At 39.9% G+C, this 20,827-nt stretch overlaps 1 protein-coding gene across 7 annotated transcripts in view; it reads left to right on the top strand.

Annotated features, from left to right (window-relative positions):
• SNAP91 (synaptosome associated protein 91) overlaps positions 1-20,827 on the top strand; it is a 156,547-nt gene that overhangs the window by 118,757 nt on the left and 16,963 nt on the right. For 5 of the 7 annotated variants that reach the window (XM_060283755.1, XM_060283757.1, XM_060283754.1 and 2 more), the window contains exons 16-25: positions 26-133; positions 784-1,047; positions 1,287-1,364; positions 1,525-1,596; positions 2,021-2,104; positions 3,377-3,460; positions 11,870-12,004; positions 13,551-13,700; positions 19,479-19,509; positions 20,630-20,741. In XM_060283755.1, coding sequence (XP_060139738.1) covers positions 26-133; positions 784-1,047; positions 1,287-1,364; positions 1,525-1,596; positions 2,021-2,104; positions 3,377-3,460; positions 11,870-12,004; positions 13,551-13,700; positions 19,479-19,509; positions 20,630-20,741 — 1,118 coding nt within the window. The remainder of the gene's footprint in view (positions 1-25; positions 134-783; positions 1,048-1,286; positions 1,365-1,524; positions 1,597-2,020; positions 2,105-3,376; positions 3,461-11,869; positions 12,005-13,550; positions 13,701-19,478; positions 19,510-20,629; positions 20,742-20,827) is intronic. The other 2 variants (XM_060283759.1, XM_060283760.1) reach the window with 2 other exon arrangements.

Below are 20,827 nucleotides of genomic sequence, written 5' to 3'. Positions count from 1 at the left end.
TGTTGTTTTAAAACCTGCACCCAAGATGCCTTTGCAGCTTCTCCCGGGGAGGCCCCTGCAGCATCCGAAGGGGCCGCTGCGCCAGCACCCCCGACCCCTGTAGCCGCGGCGCTTGATGCGTGTTCAGGAAACGGTGGGTTTCCAGTCCTGAGCCCGTCTGTTGTCGTTCTGTCCTGATGTGAAGCTCCCGTAGCTAGACTTGGCCCTATGTGTTTCTAATTTTGCTTTCTTCTGAGTATAAAGTATCACTCATCGTAACGGAATAAAGAATGCGGGCACTTGAAAACATTAAGAAAACGAAGGGCATCCTTATCAAAATTGACAATTTCTCAAGATTGACAATTTTTGTCAGTGCAAGTATGCTCTCTTAATGTTTTTTTGTTTTTTTGTTTGTTTCCCTGTAATGCTGTATTGTACTCTTTTGTAACACTGAGTTCCAATACGTTGGCATGTTTTCATGAATTTTCCAAGCTACCAAATTGACCACATTAAAGTAAGGATTTGAATAACCATCTCTGATCCTAGACTGTAGGCTAATCTGACAATACTCTGAAGTGTTTCCGTTTCTGAACTTCGTGGTGCCTACTACATTTTCTTTTCTCTTTAGAAAAACATCCTAATGACTGACCCCTGCTAATAGGGTAGTAGCTCAAAGCAGGCCGCCTAATGCCTAGCTCGCATGTGAATATCTGTGCCAGGTGTCTCGTACCTATAGTTTTGACGCCTCTCTGTTGTCTGTTTCCTTACTGATGCCGTATGTGTCTCCACTTTCCTTTCCCCAAGACCCCTTTGCCCCATCTGAAGGTAGTGCAGAGGCTGCACCCGAGCTGGACCTCTTTGCAATGAAGCCACCTGAGACCAGTGTTCCTGTAGTTACCCCTACAGCTAGCACAGCCCCTCCGGTTCCCGCCACCGCTCCTTCTCCTGCTCCCGCCGTCGCAGCTGCCGCCGCTGCCACTACCGCTGCCACCACAGCTGCCGCTGCCACCACTGCCACCACCTCTGCCGCCACCACCACCGCTCCTCCTGCTCTAGATATCTTTGGTGGTAATTTTTTTTTGTCATTGTCGTTGAACTCTTTCCACCTGGTGGATTGAATTCTGGTCCTTGTGATGTACTGCCTCCGCACCTCTGTCTGCATGGTGACTGTGTCATTAAATGGTTCTCCAGCAACCATTTGCAGCTCGTTTCAGAACCCTCCAGAGTGCTCATGCACAACTGGAAAGTGATGCTGTTTCAGGCGGGTTTGTCCAGTTGAGTAAAGGCATGTGTGTTCTTGGTCTTAGATTTATTTGAGTCTGCTCCCGATGTCGCCCCCGCGCCTAAGCCAGATGCTGCTCCTAGCATAGACCTGTTTGGGACAGGTAAAGCCAACTCCCGCCTTTCTTTACACTAATTTGCCTAGATGTTTTCATGACTAAGCCCTTTGTCCTCACCTGTGATAATGCACTTGTTAGACTTGTGACTTTGATTTCAGCTCTCTACTTACCTCTGCTTGGTTTTGGTTTGTTTCACTTTTGGAAGATGCTTTCTCCTCTCCACCACAAGGGGCCTCTCCCGTGCCTGAGAGTTCTCTCACTGCTGACCTCCTATCCGGTGAGTGCTTTTGCCAAGGTGAAGCCTTCCGAGATGTCTTGTGGGCCTCATACGTGGAGAGGCAGATGCGAAAACACGCGGGTTCGTCTTGAGTTCTTTTACACTCAAAACTCACTTTACAGTAAAAAAAAGTCTCATTTTGTGTCCATCCCCAACTGATGAGGGTAAATATTTCAAATCTACTGCCGATTGAAAAGAGAAAACCTCTTTTTCACACTAAAACCTCTGACCTCAGGAGTCAAAAGTTTTATTTTCTTCTGGAAAGTATGTATTTTTAAATCTGCTGGCTTTTCTTTAACTGTTAAGATTGTCTACAGTCTTCGGGCTATTCAACATGAAATCTCAAGAAGCCGTTTGCCGAGTCTCATGATTTCATTTTCCTTTGGGTGACATGCACTTTGTCCTGTTCTGTGCTTTGCTACAGTGGATACATTTGTAGCACCATCTCCTGCAACCACTGCCTCGCCAGCAAAGGTGGATTCTTCAGGTGTGATAGACCTTTTTGGGGGTGCGTATCTCTCCTCCTTCAACACTCACAGAATCTTTTTTTCCCTCAGAAGAGTTTTTAGATCTTCTGTTTCATGATACTTGGTCTTTTTTCTTTCGACTATGTGAAGTTATTTCCATCTTTTAAATGTAATCTTACGTTCAGATCTTTTCCATTTGTCATCATCATCTACATGCTCGTCAGTTCATCATATTTTTTAGTGCATGTCCTAACAAAACCAGATCATTTTTCATTTGAAGTCTTTTCATTTGAAGTCTTTGTGTTTTTAATTTTTTGTTCGTCCTAATGTAGAATCAGCTGATTGGAGTTTCCTTCTACTGCTCTTCCTTAGTGATCCTGATCTGTTGGCTAAATCAACATTTCTAAGCTCTTAAAAGCAGTATAAACATAGATAATTCAGAATATAAAAGACATAAGCCAGTCGGAACTGAAAGCATAAGCTCTAGATGTCATACATTATTCTATAGGGTTTATTTATGTTGCGTTTAATGTTTCTAAATCCTCCCAGAGAACTGGAAGAGGTTTCACTGATTTAAATGCATTTTCCTTTTCCTGTGTGTTATCAGAAGACAGGCAGATGTACTGAATTAACTCTTGAACTACTCATTTGGATGACACATTCGAAGTCTTCTATTAGCAGTAAATTTATAGGGAAAAGTCCAGGTTTGAAGTGATTTCTTCATGAACGCCTATAAATGTGTATGCTATGGGGTAAAATACCATCCTTAGCAAATTAAACCCACACTGAGTACCTATAGTACATTGACACATCATGGAATACAAAGATGTCACAGTCTGTGACATTCAGGGGCTCAAAACTTGTGCAAATAAACCCTGAAATTTAATATATAGGTACAAGTAGGGCTGCTGCTGTTTGAATTAAGTTTGTTAAATTTTATTTAATAGAGTTCTAAGTGGGAAGATTCTTTCATTTTACCTTTGGGCAAAAATTTTAAAAACTTTGATCCTGTTTGGATAGGAATTAGAATTTACAGAATTTAGTCCCAAAGTTTTATTCTTTAAAAAAAAGAAAAAGAATTCTCCTACTCTTACAGAGATGTTAATTCTTAAATAGCTTAGAACTCATCTTTTGAGAGAATAAACTGGTCAGAGCATAATTCCGTCCACTAAGTGATTTAACACATCCGCAGGAGACAAGCTTAACTCACAGAGTGTCATGTCTGTGCATTTCTCGGGCAATCTCTTCCCTTACTTGCTGTACTTACTGTTTACACCCTTTTACTTTTTTGCTGCATAATGGATAATGGGTAGATGCATTTGGAAGTAGTGCTTCTGAACCCCAACCTGCATCTCAGGCTGCTTCTAGCTCGTCAGCATCGGCAGACCTACTAGCTGGTAATTAATTACATTTACATAAAATGGTGTTTTGTTAAAGTTAAGTTTGGGTGTATTTTTATAAGTAACAGATATTATATAAATTTCAAGGTGCATGTTTTCTTTCCCTTTTGAGACATGAAATTGAAAAGCAAGACATTGTGTAACAGAAGGTTGATTATTTCGCAGGATTTGATGAAATTGGTCTTAAAATCACAGCTGTACACAAGCCACCCCTGTGGCTCCTTGGGTGCTCTTAGTATGCGTTACTTTCAGTTAGCACATTCTGTTTTCGTTTATTAAGGAGGTAATGTGCTTATGTAGCAATTTTTATCTTGTATTGCCCATGCCCACCTTTTTTTTTAAGGAATTTGTGGGGAAAAGTACCGTGATATTTGACAGTTGGTTCTGTAACATGAGAAACTGTTACAGAGTTCCACCCTTGGGTTGAAGCCGCTGCTACCTATATGTTACTGTAAAATAACTGATCATTCTCCTATCTGAAAACCCCTGGAGTGATCCCAGTTCAACAGGGCCATAGTGTGAAGTAGATTGGCACAAGGTGCCTAGGATTATTGCTCATTGCCAGGATGGGATAGATAGAATAACAGGAAACATTTCAGCGACTCAAAGATAGTAAAAGCCAACTAATAGTTTTCCTTGGGACCAAATCAAAGTGTGCTTAATGATAGCTAGACCTAGACATTATTATTGTTACAAGCAAAGCATTTGCCAGTTGTCAGACCACAGTGGTAAGTTTCAGGTTCAAGTTCTCAGTCAACAGCGTCTCAGCAGACGCTGCTGGTTTACCTTGCTCTGACTTGACTTAGAAGGGTACATAACAGGAGGTACGGCAGTGGCATCGCCGAGGCCACAGACACTCAGATGCAGCTTTGATGTCCCTCCCCTGTCATCACAAGGGATGCATTTTGTCACGAGGCTGGCAAGGGGCTGATGAGAGTGCGGCTCACATCAGCACAAGGAAGTCACCAATGTCTGGAGTCTCTCACCTTCAATTCCCTGCTACCCAGGTAGCCCTTGATAGGGTGAGAGACTAGTTCTCATTTTTTTAGTGTAATGAACAATCCTGACACCAGGAACAGTAGGCTAAGGAACATTCTTTCTTGGATTAGTGATGACTAGTGACCTCGTTAAAGGACGCTCATCAGCTTTCCAAGTTGTAGGAAGTTTGACACAAGGTCCAGAGTCTGGAGTGTCATCACGGCCCAGCTGTTACCCTTTCCTTCTATCAGTCATTCAGACAGCTTGTTTAACAGTCTTTCCCAGGGACAATAGCATTTCTTTCGCATCTTTCCCATTCTCTCCAGACTACCCTGGTTAAACATGACACTCTTGTTTTCTGAATCCACTCCAAACCAGTAACTGCCAACCGATATTTTCCTGAAGGGTGAAGAGCCAGGGTTCCACTGTGATGTCACTGTGGACTTTGGAAGCTACAAGTATAAGAGGCAGTGCACTTAACACAGACCACAGCTGGTTACTTGGGGAAAACAGTACTACGTTGCCTGGCTTTTCTCCTGACCTAGGTAGTCTTCATAACAGCTTCAAATTGGTCACAGTAACTTTGAAGCTCTTACTAAACCAGTAAACTTAATCCATGTTTTCAAGGTTCAGCAAAAGGATTTTAACAGGCCACAGAAATAGCATATTTGGGGGAAATGACCTTGTTAATTTTTACATGAGGTTGCTAATTATAAACCTTTTGCTCTGAAGTTATAATTAAGCTTCAGGTAGCACATGAAATCAAAAGTTCTGGCTTTTTGCAAAATTCTAAGAAGTCTTTCTTTCTCTCTGGGTAGCCGCCATCCTGCCACAGACCCCAGCAAGGGGTTTGAAGCCTGCCAGACAGAAGCCTGGCAGAGTGGTCAGCCACCACTGACCACATCCAGCACTGCAAAGCCATGTCGTCTTCTCCAGTGTCCCCAGTTTGTTTGGGCTCTCTGTGCTTCCAGGGCTAGAACCTGAGATACTGTGTTTCCAAAAGAGCCAGGTACACTAGAAACAGGAGCAGAGAGGCCAGTGGTGAAAGCCACTGTTCCCTTCCAGTGCCAAGTCAGATGTCAGTGACAGAGCTGAGAGATTTGATCCTGGGAGATGAGATGGATCTCAAATACACCTGCAACGAGCAGGAAGGGTTCTGTCACCTACTGCTGAGTCTAAGAGCAGGCAGCTGAGCCTCCACTGCTCAGCTTGGTACATGGATGGGTCCCACGGGGGAAGTGCACAGAAAATGCAAGTCAGGTCCCTTCACTAGAAGCAAGCTTAGGTTACTCAACTGTGTTGTCCATCCAGAAATCTTAGTAAAATGGGGTAGAAAAGAGCAGAAATCAGTGCTGAAAGTGACAGTGTCATTTACATAGGTGGTGGTGGTGGTGGTGTTTTTAAATTAATTTGTTTTATTTATTTATGGCTGTGTTGGGTCTTCGTTGCTGCACGCGGGCTTTCTCTACTTGAGGGGAGCAGGGGCTACTCTTTGTTGCGGGGTGCGGGCTTCTCATTGCGGTGGCCTCTCATTGTGGTGGCCTCTCTCATTGTGGAGCACGGGTTCCAGGCACGCGGGCTTCAGCAGTTGCAGCACGCAGGCTCAGCAGTTGTGGCTCCTGGGCTCCAGAACACAGGCTCACCAGTTGTGGCGCACGGGCCCAGCTGCTCCACAGCACATGGGATCCTCCCGGACCAGGGATCTAACCCGTGTCCCCTGCATTGGCAGGCGGATTCTCAACCACTGCACCACCAGGGAAGCCCTACATAGGTGTTGTTGACTGTGCCCTTCCCCCCTTTTCCACCGTATCTTCTTGTGATTATTTCAGTGATGGGAAAGGTATTTTTGTGTACATGTTTTCCTCTATTTTTTTTCCTATTTAAATTAATTAACTTTTTAATATAAATAGGTATAAATGGGTTTTAATGTCTAGTTTGCTTTCCAAATATTTCTTGAAATTGAGCTTGTACATTTCTGTGTCTGATTTACTTGGCATGGGCGAATATCCTGATGTAAGAAATTTTCACCTAATATCCTGACATAGGAAATTTTAAATTACTTCTAACTTCTCCAGGTCTTAATTATTCGGGCTGGTTTTTCATACTTCTGTTTTGCTTATAGAAAAACATTTTTCACGCTTGCTCAAGTAACAAAATAGCAAGAAGCCATGTTTTCAGTGAAGAATATCATGGACCATTAATATAATTCTACCTTATGAACCAGAAGCAACTTGCCTAGCCAAAAAATGAATAAACACAAACCCTGCAAATATATACAATATAAAATCATAGTCATATTTATATAGGTAATCTAGCTGACAGTGGCTATTCTGAGTTTTCATATTGCCTAGACATCTTTATTTGATGAATATCAGTGATAGGACAAATATTCGGGGCCCTGTATTACAGTAATTTGCAGTGAAGCTTAGCACTTGGGTTATACCTGTGTGTGTGTCTGTGGAGACAGATCAGATAAGTCCACAGGCTATTGAAATAAAGAGGAACATTATTTTAAAAGATAAATGAGCCTAATCATGGATAACAAAGAAGTCCACGACTGGGCTTCCCTGGTGGCGCAGTGGTTGAGAGTCCGCCTGGCGATGCAGGGGACGCGGGTTCATGCCCCGGTCCGGGAAGATCCCACATGCCGCGGAGCGGCTGGGCCCGTGAGCCATGGCCGCTGAGCCTGCGCGGCCGGAGCCTGTGCTCCGTAACGGGAGAGACCACAGCAGTGAGAGGCCCGCGTACCAAAAAAAAAAAGAAGTCCACAACTGCAATCAGGTTCAAAGTAGGAATTTGAATTAAAAAAAGAGAGAGAGAGAGAAGGTTGTATTATGTGAGTCTCTAGAATCTTGTATTATTGGCTTTCAGTAATAAGACGATTGTGGAAGAGTAAAAAAGAAAAATAATACACACACAGTAATGGGAGGGTTAGACTGTCCAGAATGTAATGTCCGTTGCTTGACTGGGAGGAGGTCTCACCTTATGCTTGACTGAGGTTAGATTTTTTTGAGGGCATAAATATGCATGTAAATAACAGGGGAAATGCAATAAAGATGTAATGTAGATATAGTGTAAATTTTAAAAATGATTTTTAGAGATTTTAAACCAAAAATTAAGAATCATCTCAAAATTGGGGAGAAAGCTTTATCAAAACTTGGTTTGTAATTTAAAACTAGAAAATAAAGGCTAAGTGGATAATCTCTTAAAAATGGGTTTATCTCCCAGAAAAACTTGTTATTCTTCTTCATTTAATTTACTTCTAGAACTGTCAAATAGTACCAATTCCACAATTGAACTATGGATAAAATATCATCTTAGTCACCTTCTACTCCCTGAGTAAAAATTTCGAGTTCTGTTTGGTGCACCCAGTGTGGTGACACTGGAGAAAATTCTAGAAAAGGCAACTGCTGTGGCCAAGGGGAACAGACTAACAGAATAAGTCTCTCCAAGTCATCGAGATTACTGGTGGGATGCAGATATTACCCGTATCTCAGACGGAGTCTGGCTGGACCCTTGAGAGTTAAGTTTATAACAAATAGAAGGAAATATTATTTCACACAGTGAGGAGTAAAGCTGTCAAATTCCTCTCATGATGTACCAGCTGAAAATACAGATGTTTGAAAGCTAGAGACAGATTCCTGGATGACAGTGGGAAATGGATTATTAAGGGAGGTTAGGTATGTTGAAGGATATGAGGTTGACTTCTGAGGTTGACATTAAACAGGAAAACCATGTTCTTCCATAACAGACCATTCTGGGGCAACTGTGCCTCTTCCTATCTTTGATTCCAAAGGTAGGGAAGAACAGGGGCCTGCCCTGCAGGTCCTTCATAGTTTTGCATTCTCTGTTAACCACGTGACACAGCTGGCTTTTTTTTTAGCAGAGCCACAGAAGTCCTTGAACTGATTTAAAATATAGCCATGTGGAAATAATAACTAACCATTTCCACTAAATGGGAAGGTCTATAGAGGACCAATTCTTTCATCCTCTCGGGGGGTCAAAAACAGAAAATTGTCAGACAAAAGGTTCTCAGGGTATTATTCCTAGAAATATTGACTATCTCAGATTGATCTTAGTAAATGGAATTTAATAACTGACTTTACCACTGAGAATAATGGAAATGACAGTGTCTTTAACATAATAGAGCATGTGTGAGTGTGGGGGAGTATGTGTGGGAGTGTGGTTACCTACCCGATGGTTTTAACATTGCATTCCTTCAGCCCAAGTGATATGTAGACAGTGACTGTCAGTTTTGATATGTCTGCATTAATAGAACTTCATTAAGTGTGTAGGCCGTTCCCCTGTGGAAAGATACATTCATAAGACTAATCATCTGTGATAAAAGGCAGTGTGTCTGTAGCTGGTGATTCAGTTGTAGAACAGTTCAAACATGTCTGCAGGACATCCGGAAGCCTAGTGATTATTACTTTATTTTCAATTCCACAAAGCACCTTTCTTAATATAATTCAGAACCATAGAGAAAGAAAGAGTCGTGGTTAGGATTCTCTTATTACTTACCTCTATTCCAGGGCTCTGACACTCTTCACTAACAGGAGGAGTTCCCCAAACTCCTTAATTAATGTCTATAATTTTCCTGCTTAGCTCTTCATTAAGAGTATAGCAACAGATTTTTCTTCTTCAACATAATCAGTTGGTTATTCTATATCACTTAGCTTTTTAATTAGTCTAGGTTTGTAAGGGCCCCTGCTTCATAAGAACTGAGTATAATGGGAGAAAGTCATCTTTCTAGATCTCTGTCAAGTTCATAAATGTATCAGAAGGGGACAACTCTGGAGTTACTCCTGGCTGTCGGAAAGACGCCAAGTAGTATTGTGGTGAAGAACCAAGGCTCTGGAAGATTCCTTTGTGGAATCCTGGCTCTGCATTTGCCATCCTGTGACCTTGGGCAAATTATTTATCCTCTCTGGCCTCAGTTTCCTCATCTGTGAAACTTCCTAGGGTTGTTGTGAGGCTTAAATGAGCTAATATATGTTTTAGGTTGAACAATATAAAATTGCTGTTTTGTAGGATCAAAAAGGTCAAATACTGGCAGTTTATGTGATTCAGATGGTTCACCCTAAAAAAAATGCTCAGAACGGTGCCTGGCACTTGGTGAGCCTCGTGCCAGTTTTGGCTTTACTATCACTTTCTTAGAGAAAGCAATAATTTTTTTCCATTGAGTAGTGTTATTTATTCACCTGTGGGAATGATCTGCTTACCTTATGAAACTGAACAGCCCTAAGCAGATGAGCCCTGGGTAAATGCACGTATTTTTCTATTTCTGAATTGTGGGTAGGTGTGTTCACGTCTCTTTGCATCTTTTCTAACTGTGGAAAAATAAGATTGAATCAGATGATCCTAAGGCCCTTTCCAACACTAACGTGCTGTGATTCTAGAATAAATTGTCTCTTCTTGAACAAGTTTTAAGAAATGGAAAGTCAAGTACAGTTGTTTCCACGTTCACCTGTAACAGAGAGAACCACACCCTAGAACAATTGCCTAGATTTCCTGCAGCCGTATTCCAGATTGTGTGGGATGTCTCCAAAAAGTCAGCATTAACACAGCCACCAATTTCCCTAAAACCGAAACAGTCATATCTTCAAAAATAATTACATCTAACCCATCTTTGCTTCATAATGATATTAGTTCTCAAAGATCTGGGGAATGTCTTATCTTCATTTAGGAAGGTTACATGATCCCTAAGTCACTCAAACAGCACTAAAACCACTTAAAGTAGTCCCCATGGATTTTAAAAGACCAACTTCTAATAGGTAACAGTTTTCCAAGTCACAATTTTTCATAAACATATGAAAAACTTAGGCATGGAAAGACTAAACCCATGTCACTGTCAGTTGCCAGGGACAACATGACTTTCTGGTTAGAAAATAGTAACTGGAGAATGTCAATGGAAGTCATTTTCAAAATTATAATTGATTATTATGAATTGTAAGCAGAAGGATTTTGGTAAGCATTCTTTATGTTTTTTGGCAAGCAGTTTGTGAAGAAAAGATATAGCTAGATGAGAAAGGAATGTATATGTGTGTATATATATACATATATAGTATATGTGTGTGTATATATACATATATACGTATGTGTGTGTATATATATATATATATATATATAGCCAAACTGAGTGTAAAAAAGACTTCTGGTAGTAATACATTTTTGATAATAGAACATCATCTAATGTCTTATTAAGAAATCACTTTCTTCACAGGCTGCATAATTTTGTACAGAAGCAAAACAGAGTGAGCTCTGCTTCTGTCTCTTGATTGAGAGCAGTAATTTACTTCCAGACTTCAAAAGAGAAATATTTAATTTGAGGTTTGGTTACTTTACAGTAGGCTTTGATTTTTCCTCACCTTTTAAATTCAAAAGTTGCCCTTCATTCAATAAGTGTAATTCAGTGTTTTAGGCATTTTGTTGAATATTAGTGGAAAAGGTGAAAACAAGAGGAAACAGTTCCTGACACCAAAAAGCCATTCCTAGACTGGGGTGGAGAGATGTACCAGGCGCTGAGGACACAGAGGCAGAGCACATAACCCACGTGTACTGGCGGTGGGAGGGGCAGGGCGCGTTGTGGCTGGTAGCAGCAGCAGGCAATATACGGTAAGGAAGCCCTCCCAGAGTTGGCATTTGACTCACTACGGTGCATTGTGGCTGCAACTGAGTTTGCAGGGATGAGGAAGGGCCCAGAGACAGATGAGCTTGTTTGCCATGCAGAGGAACCTGCATTTTATGAATCTGAAAGTTAAGCGGGGCCAGTGAAGGATTTTAGAGAAGTAACTTTGTCAACGTTTTCCACTCAGAAAGATCACTCTGGCTGCACTGTAGAGGCTATGTTGGAGGAGGTACGGGTTAGAAGCAGAAAACCCCTTCGGGTTGTGTTGGGTGAGCCTAAACTTGTCGGTAGCAGCAGTGGGACTGGAATATACACGAAATATATTAAGGAGGATTTGATGGCAGAGTACATGCATACTTCTCTGATTTGCCTTTTATTATTATACTGAGCCAGTGTGTACAACTAAGCATTTTCTAGCTACCTGGTATTGTGATTTGAAGAGACAAAATTTAAATACGATGAAAATAATTATCTGAAGTTTAACCCTAGTGAGACCTTCTTAGCTCTATGTACTCCATTATAACAGTAGATTAGATTGCTGCAGGTTCTTTTAACAAGGGTATACAGTCTTGTGTGCTCTTTTATTTCCAGTTAAATTAAATCTCTCATTAATACATGGCAGATTTCAAAATACTTGAAAAGCTTTTTAAAAACTAACTTCCTGGATTTCAGTGCCTTCTCATCCATATACATTCAATTCCTTTTTGGTCTTCTATGACTTTTTCTGACTCTGTTTTAATGGCCTTTACTTGTCTTTAGTTGTTTCTGCTTATATTTTTCTGGAACTATTTTTTTCCCAGGATTTGGGGGTTCTTTCATGGCCCCTTCTCCATCACCAGTGACTCCTGCTCAGAATAACCTGCTACAGCCCAATTTTGAGGCAGCTTTTGGAACCACGCCTTCAACTTCTAGCAGCAGCTCCTTTGATCCGTCAGGTGAGGCAGTGATTTTCAAACATGCTTTTTATTTGTTCTGATTATAAAGTACACCACCTAAGGTTAGCGTGGTATCAGGAAATTTATAAGCAAATATTGAGTGATGACCTTGTTTTAAAACTCTTCAGTAAATCTCTCATTCTATAATTTAAAGTAAATATTTTCTGTACATTTTGGTAGCTTTAAGAGTAACCTGCAATCCCTTTCTGTGTTTTTAACTTTTAGCAGAAATCTAACTTAACATGCACACCCATCTGTTTGCATGAGCTTACATGCACACGGTTTGGAGAAGGTTAAGGGAAAACAAATACTTTGTGCTAAATCTTTGTGCGGTATCTCAACATGTGGACACTCCCACTGCTGTTGCTTACACCCTCTGAAGCTTGCCTGGCCCTTGGTTTTATGAAGTTGACACAAATAGTATTCTTTGCCTGCCTTTAACCTTTCATCCTGCTGTCATTTTGTTTGTATTCTCTTCCATTCTACTCTTCCCATGCTGGGTCCTTACTACAAATTTTCAATTGGTGAGTTTTTGGCAATCAAATGTGTTTCAGAAACACCCTAAATATATCCCCTGCTTGACAATTTGGTTGCTTCCTTTGCCAGTGCCTAGTTGAATGCTATCGTTTTTTCAACTTAGAATTATTGTAGAGTGGAGTGTATGGTAAATATGCATAGTTTTTTGATAAAAAATTAACAAAACTTTTGACATAGTTATCAGCAATAACTTTTGTGCACATCCTATGAGCCTTCATTTTGAATGGTCTTTCTGTATTCCAGGAACTAAACAAGTGATCATTTGTTATATGCTGATCAGGAACCATCCATAATGGCATGATTCCTGATGTTTAAAATAGTGTTTACTGTAGCTGTGCCCTTAAAGTTAGAACCAAAAGTGAAAACTGTAATGAGAGAAGAAAATCAAAATTCTTACTTCTACAATATGGTCAACTGTTTTTCAGATACTTATTACTAGGTACTGACCATTAGATCAGGGTTTATTCCAGCACTGATTTCATAGAAACTAGGAGATTCGGCCTTCCTTTCTCGTTTAAGAATTGTTATAAAAGTAAGCATTGTAAATACTACACACTGAGTGCCTATATAAAGCAAGCATTATAATAAAGGCGTGACCTATATTATCTATTTTAGTTTTCACAACAAATCCATGTAGTAGTGGTACTCTCCCCACTTTCAAATGAGAAAACTAAAGCTCAGTCACTTTCTCAGAGTAACACGTTAGTGAGGCATGCAGCTGAATTTGAGCCCAATTCTGATTCCAAAGTCTATGCTCTTTCCTGTACATTATACAGATTTTCTTTTCCATCTTCACGTTCATTAGTATTCCCATACTTTATGAGTAGACATATGCAGAGATGTTCTTTTTTGGTGTTATAGTCGTTAAAAGTGTGAATGAAATGCCTTCTTTTATAAGACTGTAAATACATTCACTTGTTTCCATAGTTTTTCAAAAGGCAGTGTCCCTTTAATTTTGCATATGGGTTTTTTTTGCAGTTATTCTGAACCCGGTCTATTTGATTTCCAGTGTTTGATGGTCTAGGTGATCTTCTGATGCCAACCATGGCACCAGCCGGGCAGCCTGCGCCCATCTCAGTGGTACCTCCGAGTTCTGCAGTGGCAGCAAGCAAAGCTCTTGGGAGTGATCTTGACTCATCTCTTGCCAGCTTAGTAGGCAGTGAGTAATATAGTTTTCTTTAACAGAATCGTATGTGAATTTTTTTCTCTATCTGTTCGTATGTATTGTTTCTGGATTCACTTACAGGCGAGTGTGCCAAGGAGCGGACAGAAATTCTTAGTGCTTTACCCAGTACAGTTCCTTGGAAGATACACAGTCACTATGCCGTTGTCTCCCAAGCAATATCCAGGACACTTTTAATCTAAATTACAGAAGGTGTAGTTCGAGAGCATGTACAAGTATGAAACCAAGTGTATTATGTTTAAGAAGTACTTAATTTTTTTATTTCTCTTGGAAATAACATAGAGTAGCTTAAATGCAGCATATTTACCAATTGAGCATCCAAGTTCATTTCAGTTACTCATTGAACAAATACTTATTGAGCACCAGGCAGTCTTCTAGGCTCTAGAGATAAATCATGAACAAAACAGGTATAAATGTCTATTCGTAAGGTGCTTAGAAGGGCAGAGACAAACATTACGTATTTTCAAATAAATAAATTTTCTAGGGCCATGGAGGACAAAAACAGAACACGCTAAGAGGGATTGTGAGTCCTACAGAGTGGGAGGTAGAGTAGGCCTCGCTGAGAAGGTAAAATTTGAGCAAAGATTTGAAGGTAAAGGAATGAACCGTATGGATATCTGAAGGAGATTATTTGCAGGCAAAAGAGAGAGCCGGTGCAAAAGCACTGGGGCAGAAGACTGCCTGGCATATTCAAGGAGTACCAATGAGGCGAGTGGCTAGAGCTGGGTAAGTGAAGGAGAGGGTCCTAGGAGATGAGGGCAGCTATTATAAAGATTGCCTTTTTTAAAAAAACTCTGAATTTTTCTATTAAGGTGAATGGGTTTACCATCGCAGATACCTTTCATTTTACCCAAAGCTATATCAAAAATTTAGCAAATCTCTGAGACCTTTTTTCCTATGAATTATCCTGTGGACATACTTTTTTTCCCATTCATCGTCCTTGGTCTGGACATTCATGAAAATGCTTTGATGACAACCACAGAGAGGTTATTTGAATATTTCTTCCTACTTTAAAATTTTATCTTACTGATGGATAGTCTGCAGTAGTAACTGCTTTTACTGAATATTATAATGTACTGTCTAGATCTTCCTTCAGAAATAAAGACTTCATACCTCCAGGGCTGAAAGTGCCACTAGCACACATCCCTCAGGTGGCAGCCACCTTTAAAATGATCTCAGCTGAAGCAAGCACACCCAGTTGAGAAATAGCCAGACAATGTGGATAAAGAAGCACAAGTTCGAAGTAGTCACATTTTGCAATATCAAAACTTCTGCAAAGCTACAGTCATCAGGACAAATGGTATTGGCTTAAGGATAGAAAGATAGACCAATAGAGTGAATAAAGATCTCAGAAATAAACCTCACATACATTGTCAGACAATGTTTTCAAGGATTCCAGGACCATTCAAAGTGGGAAAGGACAACCTTTTCAAAAAATGTGCTTGGATAACTGGATAGCCACATGCAAACGAATGAGGTTAGGCCTCTTCCTTATACCATCCACAAAAATCAATTCAAAATGAATCAAAAATCTAAATGTAAATCTAAATCTGTAAAACTCCTAGGAAAAAAACTAAGTACAAGTCTTTATGACCTTAAATGAGACAGTGGCTTCTTAGATATAATACTGAAAATACAAGCAATCAAAGAAAAAATAAATTAATAAAAATGCGTCAAAATTAAAAACTTTTGTGTTACAAATTGATGCCATCCAGAAAGTGGAAAAACAACCCACAGAATGGGAGAAAATATTCCCATATATCTCATAAGGGACTTGCATCCATAATATATAAAGAACTCTTACAATTCAATAATAAAAAGTAAAACAACTTAATTTAAAAATTGGAAAAGGATTTGAATAGATATTTCTCCAAAAAAAAAAGCACAGGTGGCCAATAAGTATGTGAAAAGATGTTGAATGTCATTAGCCATCAGAGAAATGCAAATCAAAACCAAATGACAGGCCACTTCACACTCACTAGGAAGGCTATCATCAAAAAGATAATAACAAATATTGGCTAGGATGTAGAGAAATTAGAATTCACACAGTGCTGGTAGGGATGTAAAACGATGCAGCCTCTTTGGAAAACAGGTTTACAGTTCTCCAAAAGTTAAACATAGTTTCCTTGTGGCACAGCAATTTCACTCCTAGCTATACATCCAGGAGAATTGAAAACGTATGTCCACATGACTTGTACACAGATATTCACAGAAGCAATTTTTATAACAGCCAACAAGTGGGAACAACCCAAAAGTCCATCAACTGTTGAACAGATAAACAAAATGTGGTACACTCATAAAATAATCAGCCATAAAAAGAAGATGAACCTTGAAAATATTTTGCTAGGTGAAAGAAGCCAAATACAAAAAGCCACATATTATATGATTACATTTATATGAAATGTCCAAAGCAGGGGAATCTTTAGAAGCAGAATGTACATTAGTAGTGGTCAGAGTGACTGCTAATGGGGATGGGGATTCCTTTGGGGTGATGAAAATGTTTTGAAATTAGAGTGTGTTAATGATTTCACCACCTTGTGAACATACTTTTTGCACTGAATTTTACTCTTTAACAGTATGAATTTTATGATATGTGAATTGTATCAGTCTTTTTAGAAGTCTCATCTTACTATACACCCATTAGAATGACTAAAATTTTTAAAAGAAGAGAAGAGCTGACAGTACTTTGTACTTACCAAGGGTGTGGAGCCTCTGGAATTCTCACACTTTGCTGGTGGGAATACAACATAGTGTTGCCATGGAAATCAGTTTAGCAGTTTCTTATAGTTAAACCTATACTTAATATGACTCAGTAAATACATGTCTAGGTACTTGTCCTAGAGAAATGAAAACATATGTTCTCACAAAAACTTGTCCATGTATCTTTATAGGAGTATTATTTTAAAATGCCAGAAACAACCGAAATGTCTTTCACTGGGTAAATGTATAAGCAAACTGTGGTAAACCTCTTCATTAGAATACTACTTAGAAATGAAAAGGAATGAACTATTGATGTACACAAGAGCACAGATGAATCTCAAATACATTATGCTAAGTGAAAGAAGCCAGACACAAAAAAATTATATACTGGTAATTCCACTTATACAGTTTACTTTTGGGCTTCCCTGGTGGCGCAGTGGTTGAGAGTCCACCTGCGGATACAGGGGACACGGGTTTGTGCCCCGGTCTGGGAAGATCCCACATGCCGCGGAGCGGCTGGGCCCATGAGCCATGGCCGCTGAGCCTGCGCGTCCGGAGCCTGTGCTCCGCAGCGGGAGAGACCACAACAGTGAGAGGCCCACGTACAGCAAAAAAACAAAAACACATACAACATATACAGTTTACTTTTGTTAAGGCAGAACTATAGGGAATATATCAGTGATTGCCAGGGTTAGGAGTAAGGGGAAGTTTGGGTTGCAAAGAGAGAATATTTTTGAGTGATTAAATTGCTGTGAATCCTGATTGTAGTGATGATTATGTGAACCCATGTATTTGTCAAAATTTATAGAAATGTACAACACCCCGCAAAAGAGTCCCACTGAATTTCACTGTAAGTAAATATTTTATTAATGAAAACATATTCCAAAACTGAAAAAAATCTTATCTTCATACTCCTTATCAATATTGCAGCTTTGCTTTTTTTTTAACAGAAATTGACAAGCTGAACCTAAGATTTATATGGAAATGTAAGGAAGCCAGAATAAGCCCAAACATTTTGAATAAAGAAGAATCATTTTGAAAGACTCACACTTCATGATTTCAAAACTCAACTACAAAGCTACAGTAATTAAGACGAGTGGTACTGCATAGGAATAGGCATATACATCAGTGGAATAGGATGACAGGCTACAAATAAGCTTACACATCTGTGGTCAGTTGACTTTCAACAAAGGTGCCAGGACAGTTCACCTTTTTGATTTGTTGAAAAGAATTTGTTGAACAGAATTTGTTGAAAAGAATCACCTTTTCAACAAACAGTGCTAGGACAAGTGGATATCCACATGTAAAAGGATGAAGTTAGACTTTTTATTTACGCCAAAGTAATTAATTCCAAATGAATCTAGAACTAAGTGTAGGAGTCAAAATGATGAAACTTTTAGCAGAAAATTTATGAGTAAATATTGATGACCTTGGATTAGATAATGTTCCTAGATGTGACAGCAAAAGCACAAGCAACAGTAGAAAATAAAAGATAAGTAGGACTGCATCAGAATTAAAAACTTTTGTGCCACCCAGGAGACCATCAAGACAGTGAAATATCCAGAATAAGTAAAGAACTCTTATAACTCAATAATGAAAAGACAACCCAATTTTTAAATGGTCAAATGATTTAAAAAAGACATTTCTCCAAAGAATATATACATGTGGCCAATGTACACATGAAAAGAGGCTCAACATCAGTCATCTGTGAAATGCATATCAAAACCACAGTGAAATATCCCTTCACACCCATTAGGATGGCTATAATAAAAAAGGCAGATCATAACCAGTCTTGATAAGGTTGTGGAGAAATTAAAACCCTCTAACATTGCTGGTGAGAATGTAACATTGCGCAGCTGCTATGGGAAGCAGTTTGGCAGTTTCTGGAAATGTTAAACATAGAGTTACCATTAGGCAGAGGTGCCTAGAAAGCTCTTCCCCAGATCTCTGCTCAGCTTTGCGTAAGCTTCACCCCTATGAGGCCTTCCTTGGACACCCTATTTAATCCTGCCTGCCCCTCACTCTCAGCCTACCCCACCAGTTCCCCCTTACCTTGCTGCTTTCCATTTTCCATAGGCTTGCCGTATCACCTTCTAGCAGCCTGTATACTCTTTTATTATTTTATTGTTTTATCGTCCATCTCACCCCATCAGAATGCAAATTCCTCTGGGGTTGGGCTCTTTGTTTTTGTAACTAACCTATCCCAACTGCTTAGAGCAGTGCCTAGCATATGTAGGGTTCAATAAATATTTGCTGAAATAATAAATGAATTGAGATTAGAGCAGAATGACTAAGTCCGTTGGGTCAGGAGTCCCCAAGACCACCCACACTTTTGTAGATCCACTAGAAGGACTCAAGGGAGTCAGCGCGTAGTTGTACTCACAGCTAAGGTTTATTACAGCAGCACAGTAAGGATACCCAGCTGGATCATCAGGGGCAGAGACACAGGCAGCATCCAGAAGAATCCACACATGGACTTCCTTACGCTCTCTCTTCCCCTTGAGGGGAAGAACACACAAAAATGCAGCAACCCATAGGATGTTCCTGCCCAGGAAAGCCCTTTAGAGACTCAGCATCCAGGGTTTTTATTGGATGCTGGTCCTGTAGGCACTCTGCCTAGCATGTACCAAAATATCAGTCTCATGTAAGGAAAGCAGATTTTCAGCATACACCTTGTTTGTACAGTTTAGATACAGTGATCCACGCTTATCATTAGGAAAACTTTTATCTCAGTATAGAGAACAATTGATATTAGCCAGGTCCCCAGCCACACGGGCTTTCCTAAGACAGCAGTCTCAAGCCTGCTATGTTCACTCTTTTCTGGACACCAGTTGACATTAAAATATGATCCTTAAGAATAACGTGAAGTGAAAGAAAATGTTAGACTTGAGAATATGTTTCCTAACGTGGTTTCTCCTTTGTAAAACTAAATGTAGTCATTTGTAGGCAAAATATGGACTTTTGCTAGACCTCTGATTCTTTGATCTTTTAAATGTCATATCATTTAAGCTGAGTATAGAGGTTTAAATTCTTTTTTCTTCTATCCATTTATAGATCTTGGAATTTCTGGTCCCACGTCCAAAAAGTAAGTATTTTTGAAATTGTCTGGTTTTCTTATGAAAAGTGTATCTGTACTTATTTGAGACTATCAAACATTGCGCTCATTGGAGTAATTACTCATTCCCAGGCTAGGTAACTGCAAAATTGGTTTTTATTTCATTCCCAGTTTTTGTTTTTGTTGTTATTCTATTGGAACCTCCAAACTACTGGCTCTGCAGTGAGAAGGAATAATCTATTTCAGCCTCCATATTGTCACAAAGTATATCTAGAAATATTTGGGAATTGTGGTTTGAATACTTCAGTAGCTTTAAATTGTAGATTCATTATAATATTACTAGCTAACATTGATTTTTAAAAAAGTCTCATGGGGGTCAGTTTTAAGGAAGAGTAGTAAAAATGACAAACAATGTACACTTTTTTTTTTTTTTTTTTTTTTTTGCGGTACACGGGCCTCTCACTGTTGTGGCCTCTCCCGCTGCGGAGCACAGGCTCCGGACACGCAGGCTCTGCGGCCATGGCTCACGGGCCTAGCCACTCCGCGGCATGTGGGATCTTCCCGGATCGGGGCACGAACCCGTGTCCCCTGCATCGGCAGGCGGACTCTCAACCACTGCGCCACCAGGGAAGCCCCAGTGTACACTTTTTTTTTAGATGCATATTTCAACGTCTCTGAAATCGGGATGCATTTAACAGTAGCTGTAATCTTACAATCACTTGAAGGCAGGTTGTAGTCATGACATAGTTATGTGAAACCTTCTTTTGAACCCTGTAAGATCCAGAAAGTGCCATTATGGATTCATCTTCAGTTCAACAGAGGATATACAATATTTATGATATACTTATTTGGAATTTTTTATAACCAGTGATGAATTCAGTTGAATTTTGTGTCACATTTTTCCATTAGAAGTGACAAGAAATTCTTGTTATCCCTGAGGTCTAACCTCTAACTGATTTTTTTGTCAAATGCTCTTAAGGTCTCTTAGATAAGATATGGTAAGACTCCTCTATCTGTTTTAACCTGTTCTCTTTATTACCGCTTGACCCAAACAGACTGCTTCTGACCCCAGATAAAAGTATTTAGGGAGCCACACACCATTCTTTTCTGATTGTGTGTTTGTCTCTTTGTTTTGCGTGCTTGATTTTAGGGGAGATCTTCAGTGGAATGCTGGAGAGAAGAAGTTGACTGGGGGAGCCAACTGGCAGCCAAAAGTAGCCCCTGCCACTTGGTCAGCAGGTGTCCCACCCAGTGCACCCTTGGTATGTAGTCCCCAGGGGCCAGGGCAGTGCGGGCACTTTGCCAGTTTCCAAGTGTATAGAACAGGGTCCATGTTGCTGAATTTTGC

The sequence above is a fragment of the Globicephala melas genome, chromosome 14 (assembly GCF_963455315.2).
Source record: "Globicephala melas chromosome 14, mGloMel1.2, whole genome shotgun sequence".
Taxonomy (NCBI): domain Eukaryota; kingdom Metazoa; phylum Chordata; class Mammalia; order Artiodactyla; family Delphinidae; genus Globicephala; species Globicephala melas.
Note: the sequence above shows the minus strand (reverse complement) of the source record. Positions and strands in the feature narration are given on the sequence as shown.